Source organism: Chelonia mydas, chromosome 7 (genome assembly GCF_015237465.2).
Source record: "Chelonia mydas isolate rCheMyd1 chromosome 7, rCheMyd1.pri.v2, whole genome shotgun sequence".
In the NCBI taxonomy this organism is placed as follows: domain Eukaryota; kingdom Metazoa; phylum Chordata; order Testudines; family Cheloniidae; genus Chelonia; species Chelonia mydas.
In genome coordinates this window covers 105,689,156-105,701,467 of record NC_057853.1, presented here as the reverse complement: position 1 = coordinate 105,701,467, position 12,312 = coordinate 105,689,156, and the positions used below count along the sequence as shown (strand labels likewise).

General features: G+C 35.1%; 1 protein-coding gene across 4 annotated transcripts in view; it reads left to right on the top strand.

The window, feature by feature from the left end:
- Positions 1-12,312, top strand: part of WDR11 (WD repeat domain 11) — a 74,385-nt gene that overhangs the window by 27,944 nt on the left and 34,129 nt on the right. For 3 of the 4 annotated variants that reach the window (XR_005226033.2, XM_037903360.2, XM_037903363.2), the window contains exons 7-11: positions 831-945; positions 2,062-2,257; positions 3,505-3,608; positions 4,739-4,918; positions 7,737-7,821. Coding sequence is in view for 3 of the 4 variants with exons in the window: in XM_037903360.2 (XP_037759288.1) it covers positions 831-945; positions 2,062-2,257; positions 3,505-3,608; positions 4,739-4,918; positions 7,737-7,821 (680 nt within the window). In the remaining variant the exon portion in view is untranslated. The remainder of the gene's footprint in view (positions 1-830; positions 946-2,061; positions 2,258-3,504; positions 3,609-4,738; positions 4,919-7,736; positions 7,822-12,312) is intronic. The other variant, XM_037903362.2, reaches the window with a different exon arrangement.

Genomic DNA, 12,312 nt, shown 5'->3' with positions numbered 1-12,312 from the left:
AAAAAGTAGAGCAAAATATCATAGCTACAACAAATGTGAGTGCAATTGTGTATGTACATGTGGAAAGAATGCCCTCCCTCCAACCCCCCCTCCCCCCAAAAGCATAGAATTCCTCATAAGCCGACTGATTTCACCTGTACCAGTATCATTTGAACCATCAATTGATTTTCCCAGTTTAGTTCCAAAGATATTGATGATGCTATAAAAGAGAAGTTCTCAAAATGTGGTCTACACAGAGCTGATTGTTGATGACTCCTTATTTTAAATTGCTAAGTTTATATTAAAAGGCATTCCAATTACTCCATTTGGATGATAGTTCCTGGTGCTTAAACTCTTGGAATTCTTAGGAATTGCAGACATTTCTGTGAATACCCAGCAGTTGTCTGGCTACTCATGAATAATATGTAATCCCAAATTACAAGGAACTGAGGCTTCATTCACAAATATTTATAATATAATTATTCAAATAGCTCTAAAAATAAAGTTCCTATGCTGAATAATTTTATAACACGGTTTAAAAGAAAACCTATGCTGAAAATCTCATTGTTGAAGTGTGGATTTTTTATATTTTTTTTTTAAACTAAAGACTGCCACTGAGTTTGCTTAAATGAGGTCCTGGACTTTTTGCACAGGGGACTGAAATCTCCATTACAGTGCTTTTTTACAGGTAATATAACTAGATAAATTGATTTAAATAGTTCCTTAGTGATATGTTCTTTAGTAACTCCTTCAATATAAATGAGTGAGCACCTTCTGATGCATATTAACATAAATTGCACACTAAGTGATCTTGTGTTTAATTCAATGCTTTTTGACATCTGTTCATATAGGTAATTCCATGCTTTCAGCGTGATGGTTTGTTTTGTCTACACGAGAATGGTTGTATAACTTTAAGAGTTCGCAGATGTAACATTAGTATAACTGGTACATCAAATGAGGATCCAGGTGAGTTTGGTGCCAATAAATGATCAAAACTGAGTATGATGTCAAAATCAGCTCCTCTGGCCTAAATTTCGATTTATTTTTTTCAAATACAAGCACTTTTTCTGAAAAACATTAAAACCTGGGTCTTACAATAAATTGTATTTGCCTTTTTTTTTTTGTGATGGTTGGTCATGAGTTTTCTTGTCTTTTTTTCTTCAAATTAATTGAATTTCCACTGTTTTCTCCAACTTAATTCTAAATTCCCTTGGCTTTTAATTCAAGATAAGAGCCTGAATATCCTGAAAATCCTTTAATTGCTGAATAAATAATCTTTTTAAATTATGAATCATCTTAATAATCAAATCTGTAGGGAAAGTCCCAATAAATGGTATTTAATTTGCTTTACCGTGTCTGAGGACAAAGCAAAAGATGCTTATGTTTCTAAATGCATTATTATGTATATACACAAGTTTTTGGAAGCAATTTGCTCTGAAGAGTTTATTACAGTTTAATGTAAATTGGGATCAACTAATATAATACTGTAATTCCAGTTCTAAGTTACTAAACTTCTGTCATTGGTTGTGTAACTCAGTTAAATGTTTTAATTAAATTAAACAGGGAATAAAGGACATAAGCTAACTCTATATACATGCTTAATGCTGTAAATTTTAAAATCCGTGGAGAGTAAGTGGTGTTTCTGATAAGGTCTTTCGATAGGCTTTTGTAGTTTGTGTCTTTTTAGTGAGCTGCTATTGGCATCACGTTCCCTTGTTCCAATTTTACAAGCATGTCAGAAATGTATTTTAGATTAGGGAGAGCGGAGGATGTCCCAAGGCAAATTGGCTTTTGAGTTAGCGTATTTTAGAGATCTTATTTCACTATCTGCTTACTAATCTAGAGGACACCTTTCTTTTACTTATTTTGAAGAGAAGTTTTGGAAATAGAGAAATCATGTTTATAACGTTTGAAAAATTTTGATGGAATTACCCATTTTCAAGGTAAAAGGATAGAATTTAAGACCACCCGTTGTATATGTTAGAAGTGAAAATGTGTTTAATCATATTACCCTCCAAGAACAGTATCCTGTTTTTAGGTCTGAATGTTATGCAGCTTATACTTGGTACATTGATATTACAGATCCAGATCCAGTTCAGGAGCTGATTTATGACTTACGAAGTCAGTCTGATGCAATCAGGGTGACAAAGACAGTTCGCCCATTCAGTATGGTGTGCTGCCCAGTGAATGAGAACTCTACTGCTCTCATAGTCAGTGATGGCAGGGTGATGATATGGGAACTGAAGTCTACCGTTTCTGGCAGAAATTTACGTAACAGGTAATTGTATTATGTTTCCATTACATTGTTGTTTAATTGTATTTACACGAAGCACTTAATCACATTATGTGATGTGATATAAAGGTAACACTGAGTCATGCTTCTTGAAAATTTATGTGCAGTAGGAGGATTAAAATAGTTATAATTAACTAAAGGGCTTTAGATTTCATTTGTGTTTTGAGGGATTTTTTTCCCTCCTCCCTCCCCCCTTTCTTTTTTTTTAAAAAAAATTGTCTTGCAAATGGGAAGGTATCCAAAAATACTGTGGAGACCAACATTAACATTTTTTTCAAGGAAAATTTTCCTTCAGCTTTATCCCTCCTTCCTACCCTGAATACTGTCATTTAGCTTTCTTGAGACAAAACCATTTTCCTGAAGAAAAGACCTATGTGTTTTGATTGGATGAAGAAAGGACTGCCAAAATAGTCTGGAAATTAGAACACTTTTTAGTAGGTGTCAGGGAACATCCTCTTCCCGGGGAGCCCCCTCATGTCCTTGGGGCAGCCCTATAAGCACCCCTCCCCATAGTTCCCCTCTTGGTTCCTCATTAAACTCAAAAAAGAGGCTTTCATAAATCCGGTAACAAGAGCCCTCCTTAGGTCTGGTTTATTAATCCACTCAGGCTAGTTTCATGCTCCAGGTTGTTGCAAACTAAATGTTTGCATAGACAAGTCCTTAGATGGCTTAAGGAGGGTGGTTTTTACACCACTGTTCATCTACTTTCCTGAATTTGATCCATTGCTATAAGGCATTTGAGTACTGAGTCAGTTAAAAAGGGGTTGGGACAGGGAATATTCTGATGTAACCATGTTCTAAAATTATGTTGCTACAATGTTCTAAACTGTGTATTAATACTTTTTCTAGATCTGAGGTCTGTGGCTACTGCACTGATTAACTTAGTGTTAAAATAGGAATAGTACAGGAAAAATGCATGTATAAAATTTTGGATGTCAGTTCAGAACAAGAACTACATTGGGGTAACTAGTCACAAATATGAAGCAAAGAGGATTGGTTAGAAAATGTGTATATGGAAGATGAGACATGCTAACTCAAAGCAATTATTTCTGGATAATTGTCATATATTGGTGAGATTGTATATAGAAAATCACCAAAATAATGTTGCAGATAATAAGTAGCAGGGCATTTAAGTGACATTTGAAAGAACAGTTCAGGAAAAAACAGAACCAAGTGCATCAAGCAAGCAGCCATGCCATTTTGCATTCACAACTTTTTTTCTTCCTTTAAAGCAATTCAAGTGCATCACCTTTGTATTCGCCAGTCGCTTTCTGTGGAATTCCTGTAGGAGCATTCCAGAATAAACTTCCAGATCTTTCATTGGATAACATGATAGGTAAGCATTACAAACAGTAATTTTAGAGGTAGTCTTTTAAAACTAGAGAGAAAATCTTATGGTTTATGGATTATATGTAAATACTGAAGCTAGATTCAGAGTTTGAGTTGTAATGTTGAAAAACTGAACAGCATTTCTGTTTTTTAAAGAAAATATTCAATTAATCTTTCTATGACATGAAGACAACATACCTTGTGTGTGCTCCTCTTAAAAATGTAATGTTGGGAAAATAAACAACATTTCAGTAGCAGGAGAACCTTTGTATATATGGAAATAATGGTTACAGCTCCTATGAATCACGTGTGTGAGAATTTGGATTCACTGGAATAGCCCTATTCAAATCCAGTGCAGAGATACCCTGACTGTGAGATGTGACCTGTGCACCCATTCCCGACATGGTGTAAAGATATACTGCACTTGAATGAATTTTCACCCTCAGCAGACCACTGTTCAAAAAACCCTTCTTTTCGATAACTTGATATGATTTGGAGCATTAAGGATGGACACTTAGGACCTGATTCTCCATTATCTGCATATTGTGTAGTCATTTACATCAGTGCCATTCTGATTTGGTACCTTTCTTACAACTGCTTTGCATTGGCGTAAATGGCTGTGCAAAGCATAGGGCAACAGAGAATCAAGCTCTATTTTTCTTCTGTCTTTAACATAACTACTGTGCAAGTGCACTTAATGTCTAGAAGTGGAATATATACGGTAGTAACTTTCCAGCATTGGCTCTTCTTTTTCTCTCCAAATGGACTAATCATGTGCAAAACACCTTTGAACTCTAAAAGACAAAAATGAAGCCATTTCTGAGTTTATGGAAATAGATCAGAATCTACAAAATGTACATATTTGAATTCCTAAAGATAAAAATGGGGGCAGGTGGAGGTAAGAGGTTTGAGACTTAAGAAATTATCAGCTGAAATGTAAGTCTCCTGAAGATAGTTCTGCCTGTGTCTATTGCAACAATATTGAATGCCTCTTTAAATAAAAGTTACTACTGCATACATTTATTGGTAATTAATTGCCTTATTTTGTAAGCAGCTGGTAAGTATGTATCTACTGTCAGATTAAAATGCAATGCTTACAGAAGCTTCATTTTTTTTTTTTTTTTTTTTAATATAAAGCAGGACAAGGTGCAGTTACTGGTGAAGAACAGCTAAAAAATTATTTCTTTCAAGAAGTGCACCTCAAATTCCTGCTGACGGGGCTTCTCTCAGGACTTCCTTTGCCTCCATTTGCTATCCGTATGTGTCCACCTCTAACCACAAAAAACATAAAACAGTATCAGCCTCTCTTAGCTGTTGGTAAGTACTCTGAATGGTGTGCTTGATGTTTTGTACTTACGTGTGAAGGTAGTACAAAACCAAGGATAATTTTCAGTCTATTTTTAATACTGTGTATCCAGTCCAAAGCAGTGGCCGTTTTAGTAACTTTCATTAGAAATATTTTTTGCATAGTTTTGCTGCCAGCAGCTTCGGGCATATGTGGTGCAGCTTGTAAATGTAGGTGGTTTGGCTGTCTTGTGCTTAGAAACAGGTATTTTGGTGGTATTTCTGTCTTCCATGTTGCCTTCTGTTCATGGATACTTTACCAAAACCTGTTCTGTAAGGCAGTGATTGCTCCTCATTCCAAACCCTCCTAAAAATTCATTTCTGTATGCCATTTGTCCAAAATGAATTAATGAGCTTAATACATGCCTTAAGGCCCCGATTCAACTGAGTAACTAAGCATATACTTACTTTTAACCATGCCATTTTCCCTTGCCATATCTGGTTCTGACCTAAAGCTTCTTGATACTGCTGTGATTGGCATTGAAGGCCTGATCTTGCAAACCCTTGCTATTTAGACTCTAATCCTTCAACAGGCTCCATGTTGGCAAGACACCTGTGCTAGTGCATAGCACCAGTGACTTCACTGGGGTTCCAGGCAGGCTCAGGCATCTGCCTGAGTGGAGCCAGTTGCAGGACTGGGGCCTGAAACACACTGTAATGTTTGCAAGACTGGACCCTGATTCTTGACTTCTTCTGTGGCTGAAGTAACTCCCAGCATAATTTAGAAAACCCTTGGGGCCTGGCTAAATTACAGCAACCTCCCCAGGCTGCCCTATGGGCTTCAGCACTGCCTGGAGTGTCTGCAACATGGTATGCTGGCGTCCAGCCCCCAACGTTCCCATTCTACTTCCTTTCCCAGGGATTGCAAAGGGACCTTCAGAAGGCAGCTTATGGTTGTCTGTCACAACGTCTGTGCTGGGGAATCCTCCTGTGGCCACAACTTGGCGTTTTGAGGGCCATTTATAACATTCCAGTTCTCTGACACAGGATTTCACTCTGGAAATTTGTAAATCCTCCTCCTAATAAATCCTGTTTTAGTCCGTTAGTACAATTGCAAATAATGTCATCCAATAATTATGTAATGACAGTAGACTTTTTGAGATTAAAAAAGTTAAAGCTTTATTACCATTAAAACACCAAATTATCAACATCACATGTCAAAAATATGTATTGTAAATATCCTTAAATCAAACTCTGAGTTCTCAAGCAGCATTTTTTCTTTTCCTACCTGTAAATTTCTATTATTGATGGAAATATTTTTTCGTTGATTTATGTGTATATAGCAAATCAGCGTTTACTGACAAATATCTAATCCTTCCACTATAGCTTTGCCTTAGTATTTGTTCCAAGAGTGAAATATAAAGATTAAGAAACCAATATGTAGCTATAAAATGCATTCAGCAGCATAAGATAATATTTGCTGTACACCAAGAGTGTGTTCTTTAAGCACCAGTCTTTCATCCTGTTCTTTAGACCAGTGGTTCTTAACCTTTCCAGACTACTGTACCCCTTTCAGGAGTCTGATGTATCTTGCGTACCTCAAGTTTCACCTCAGTTAAAAACTACTTGTTTACAAAATCAGACATCAAAAAATAAAAAAGTGTCACTGTTGTTGAAAAATTGCTTACTTTCTCATTTTTACCATATGATTATAAATCAATTGGAATATAATATTGTACTTATATTTCAGTGTGATACTTGAGCCTGTTTTTCACTTTTGAGCCTTCTCTGAAGCCTGAGCCCAAGCAACGGGTCTGAAGCAAGTAACTTAGCTTCGTGGGAGCCCCTGTGGCGTGGGGTCTTAGACAATTACCCTGCACTTGCAATCCCCGTAAACCAATGGTGGGCAACCTGCGGGCTGCACGCAGCATGTCAGGGTAATCTGCTGGCGGGCCGTGAGACTGTTTGTTTGTATTGACAGGCCGCATGCGGATTACCCACTGATTACCCTGACAGGCCGCGTGTGGCCCGCAGGTTGCCAACCATTTCCCTAAACCCATCTTGTGAGACTGATGGGGCCTGCAGCTTCCAGGCTGAGAAATTCTGATCTAAATAAGAAGACATACCCACTGGAAGACCTCTGCATATCCCCTGGGGTACATGTTGAGAACCACGGCTTTAGACTGTCTTTTCCGTATCTATACCCATAGCAACCCTGTTAGAGGAGAAAAAGGCAATATTTCTACTGGGTTTACTATTAAGAAAAAAACCCAGAGAGTCTGTCAACTACACCAAGTAGAAAATAATAAACTTCATTTTCCATGAAGTTTTTTGATCTAATTGGTTTAAGCTAGAAGCTCTTAATACATTTATTGATTTGTAGTTTAAAACAGAAATGTTTTTTTCAAATAAGAGAAAGCAGAATTGTAAATACTGATTTATGAAAATTTGCCATGTTGCTCCTTCTGGATTATTGAGGAAACCAATTTATCTTTGCATATGATTCAGCAACTCTCCTTTGTAATAAAAGTAAAAGTACCTGGTACTTTCGTATCTAGTGAACATGCTTTTATGTAATAAAAAAAAATTCCACCTTTGTTCCCAAATCTTCAGCAAATTCTAAAAGTTGGAAGCCCTAATGTTTCCTGGCATAAACCTTACAATTTTTGAAGTAGGATTTAAACTTTAGCCCCTTAAAAATCAAAGTGCCCACTTGGTGCTGGAGATGTGAATTATTTATAGATTAAATCATTTGGAGTAGCTGTGACTCTTGTGTTTTCATTTTTAAAAATTACTGCAAAAGCTGCTCTGCATATATATTTTTTTCTAAAATACAAATGACTTTTTATAGGTACAAGCAATGGCTCAGTTTTAGTGTATAATCTTACCAGTGGACTTTTACACAAGGAGTTAAGCATCCATTCCTGCGAAGTCAAGTGAGTTTGTTTTTAATTCTTGCTAATCCTTTGGGGGGATAAGAATTATAGTATTTAGTATTCCATAAGCAATGCAGTCATTTTGACACACAAGAAAATTACCCGGTTGAATTTTCTGCCCTAGTATCTTTGCTCTGCAAAACCAATACCTCTTTGTGAAAATTAGATTGGACACTGCATTGAACTATAAATATTTGAATTGGTAACTAATGTGCTTGTTATTCTAGGATGAACATTGGCTGTTTGCATTTTCTCTAGAACATTGTAGGACAGAGAATTCTTTCTAACATGATAAACTTTATTACAATGTCTGATTTATATGGCTTTTACTATTCATGTTCCTTTTCTCATTGGAACTAATTCCACTCCATTTGTTAAAGTTTATTTTGTTTGTTTTTTCATTCATATTAAGCTGAAACTGCTGATGATAGAATTTTAGTACAAACTGAATTAAAAGCAGTTGATCTTAAAAAATTGTAAGACATGCATGTAATATTTAGATATTTTTAATAAGGAGCATAAAGAGCTGACATCATTTATTTATAGATATGTAATGCCATATAAATATATGGCACATGAAGAGTAATCATAGAATCATCATAGAAGATTAGAGTTGGAAGAGGCCTCAGGAGGTCATCTAGTCCAACCCCCTGCTCAAAGCGGGACCCAACCCCAACTAAATCATTCCAGCCAGGGCTTTGTCAAGCCAGGCCTTAAAAACCTCTAAGGATGGAGATTCCACCACTTCCCTAGGTATCCCATTCCAGTGGTTAAGGACCCTCCTGCTGAAATAGTTTTTCCTAATATCCAACCAAGACCTCCCCCACTGCAATTTGAGACCATAATCAGGAAGATGTGTCTGAATACCAAATTCAGGATCCATACTAGTGGAGGGAATAAAATATTTATTATTACTATTGATTATTTAGATCACATTTGAGGACCCCTAAAAAATTTTAAAATGGATGTGCAGACCCCTTGGGAAAGCTTAGTCTGCAGACCCCAAGTTGAAAACCACTGATTTAGATTTCAGTAGTGCCCAGAGGCTCTGATTAGGATTGGCTCCTGCATTGTACAAACACATAAGAAATATATGAGTAACAGAATGAATACTAACTGCTATTCAGTAACCCTGCTTTGGCTCTTCCACCAATGAACTTGTGGTGTGATTAATAGACATTATAGGGACTTGATATCTGTTCTAATCTTCATTTGATTTTTCTTCTTTTCCTACTAACAACTGGTTTTGAAATTATTATCATTTTGTATTCTGTTATGAAACCCAAGAGGTTACTAAATCCTGCTTTTTTAGTTTTCATTAACATGATTATAGCATTTAAAATTAAAAACCATTGCTAACATATTACATATATGGTTTTTAAAAACATTTTAAAAGGCTTCTCATTAAAGCTAAACCACTGTATTATACAATTTTGTATGCATGTTGAAAGCATAACTTTCAGAAAAGTTATTTTCATCTTTTCTTCCATTAATAATGGATACTAGTGCTGGGGTTTTTTTAATCTTTAGTGCTTTTGTATCATAAATAGAAAAAATCAATTTATCCATCTAATATGAAATTTTATACTACCACTTAAACTTTAGTTGTATTTGTTTGAATGACGCATCAATAAAATGTGGACCTACAAAAATATTCTTAAAAGGGTTAGTAGAAGCATTAGAAAATTGGAAGTGCTTCTGTTATAGTTATAAAAGATTCAGACATGGGTATGATTAATATTGCATCTTCTGAAAATATATTTCATCATATTTATAAAGTAAACAACATAATGAGAGATTCCTAATTGGGAAAATTTAATGTAAAAGATAAAGAAACCATGAATCCACATTGGACTACTGAAGATATGGCGATGGATGGCAGGGGAATTAAACTTTTTTTTTTTTTTAGAATTATTTTTTATATATTACATCAATGTGTATTTTATTTTGATTTAAACTGTTTTAATTTTATGGAGACTTAAAAAATCACTGGCAAGGGCTTTTAACTCCTCAAACTTCTTATACCCATTTTAGAAGTTTGATAACGTAACATTTTTCTGTTAACTGCTTATTGCTCGGTATGTTTTTGAACTAAACTAAAACTATCATAAATGTTACTTAATGGTGATAGGCATCATTTATTGTGTAGGCAGAGCTCTAAGAGACTAGCTTCGATCTCTTGATTTAATTCTTAATAATGTAGGAGATGTTTCCTATCCAATTCTAACAACTTCAAGGGAATGATTAAGCAATGTAAGATATTGCACACTAATCTTTGCAGTGAATTAAAATGCCTGGAATACAGGAAATTTTCCTTTAGTATGAACTCTTACTTAATCTCTAAAATAGGTAAAGGTTTCTGATTTTTTTTATTTTAACTGAAAATGTACAATTTAGAGAAAGACATCCCATGCACTCCACTTATAATAGATAGCATATTAGCATGCAGCGAAGCACCAGCCTAGCTTACAGTGCCCTCTAGAACAATAGCTGAATTAAAGTTTGGAGCACTTTGGCATAGGAACTGTCTTTCTTTTACGTCTGTACTGTGCTAACGTGATGGGGGCCTGATGCCAACTCTGGTCTCTAGGTGTTACTGCAATACAAATAATAATGGTTAAATTTTCTGGAGAATGGAAGTGTTCTTGTAGAAGATATGCATGTAAATACCCTTTGGGTTTTAATTTTGCAAGTATGTATGTTTTTGTGGAAAGACTGCTAAAATCTCTGAATGTATTTTATTCAAGGCATGTAATTAAACTTATCTGTGTTGAACAGTTATTTATTATTCATATTACTAAACCTTCCACAGTCAGACGAAGCAAAAAGATGATACTGCTTCCTCAAACATGGCACTATTGTATACTGGGTTTTTAATGTTGGATTAGAGAATAAAATGGAGGGCAACTTATACTGGTGTGGGCAAACAACTTTTATAGTGATAGTCTGCTTGTCATTTGAGAAACAGTGGCTCTTTGAGAATGGTATTTTACTCCTCTCTCTACTCCCAGCTTACATCGCATGAAAATGTACTACGTAGAAACATACTGTGTTCTTTCCTGGTTCCTGATGGCACTGAAGCCTAACTAGTATTCTCTTCAGGTGTTTGACACATTTCAGAAGAGAGAATTCTGTCACAATTATGAAAATTAATTTCTAATAGCTTGTCCACGGATTTCTAGAAATATTTTGCTGAGCTGCTGTTGTACAATGTCAAACTGCTAGTTTTGTGTTGGACAGTTATGCTCCGAATGACCAGAATTGGCATAATATGTATTGGATTCAAGTACCAATATGAAGCTTTCACTTCGCCATATTTCAGTTTAGAAAAGCAAGAGCCGTCCTTTCCAATGATTCATTTATATGTAATATATGATATACTATAAATCAATTTTGAGTTAATGCATTAGCGTTCTATTACTCTGGGTAACAATACTAATTCGGAACTCATAAATGTTGAATTTTAGTGAAGAATTTATTTTTAAATGATATAAAGATTAAATTGATTAAATGCTTTAATTATGTTCTGATGCAAAATTGATAATAACTTAATTTTAGATACCCATTAATAAAAAAAATCCACACATTGGGTCCATTCTCTCTCATAATGGTCAAATACCTATGAAAAAAGGCAGGAAGACGCCTTGTCTATATACAAGGCAATGGATACAGTTCTGCTGAAAGTGTTGTCTGGGGCATATTAAATACAGCACCTTTTCAGCTTCTCTTTATTAACCTTCCTCAAAGAAAATATTTTGTTATCATTATTGAGATTCTTACATGTTGGCACCTTAAATGCACAAACTGATTTTTCTTCAAATACATCTAAAGTACTTCTGCATTAAAATCAAAGTGTGTGGAAAAAATAATAATTTGGTGTTGAAAATCACATTAATTTTGGCTTTTTTTCTTTGTGATAGTAAGTCTACTGTAAAGTGACAGTATTCCTTCCATGGCTAGATTCAGCTTGTTATCCACCTAAGGATTTAAAAACTGTAAGAACTTATAACTCCAGTGATCAAAATCTTCATTTCCCTTGAAAGTGCGCATTGATCAGAGCTATAGACTTTAATGGTAAAATAGCTTCTAAAAAGTGCTATGTATATAAAATCCATGAACCTTACATTTTAACAAATAGATGTAGTCTACAAAACCAGCTTAGTGTAACTCTTAATTGCATCAGATAAATGGATAGTAGTTTTATGACAAAGTTTTGTAGAAAGGAAATATTCCAGCAAATGAGACGTCATTACTGATTTGCTGTATTAAAACTAGAACAGTTGTCTTGATTAGTGCAATGAATTATTAGTTTCTTCCAGATTGGTTAATATATGCATATGACAATAACAAATAATTATATTGCTTCGGCAGTGCAAGCATTTATAAAGGGAGGGAAATTCTTAGTTAATCTGGGTGTCATGGGATGCAATAGATCATTATTAACATGGACAGATGGCCAAATGGCATAAAAGGGAACAGCAGTAAAACTAA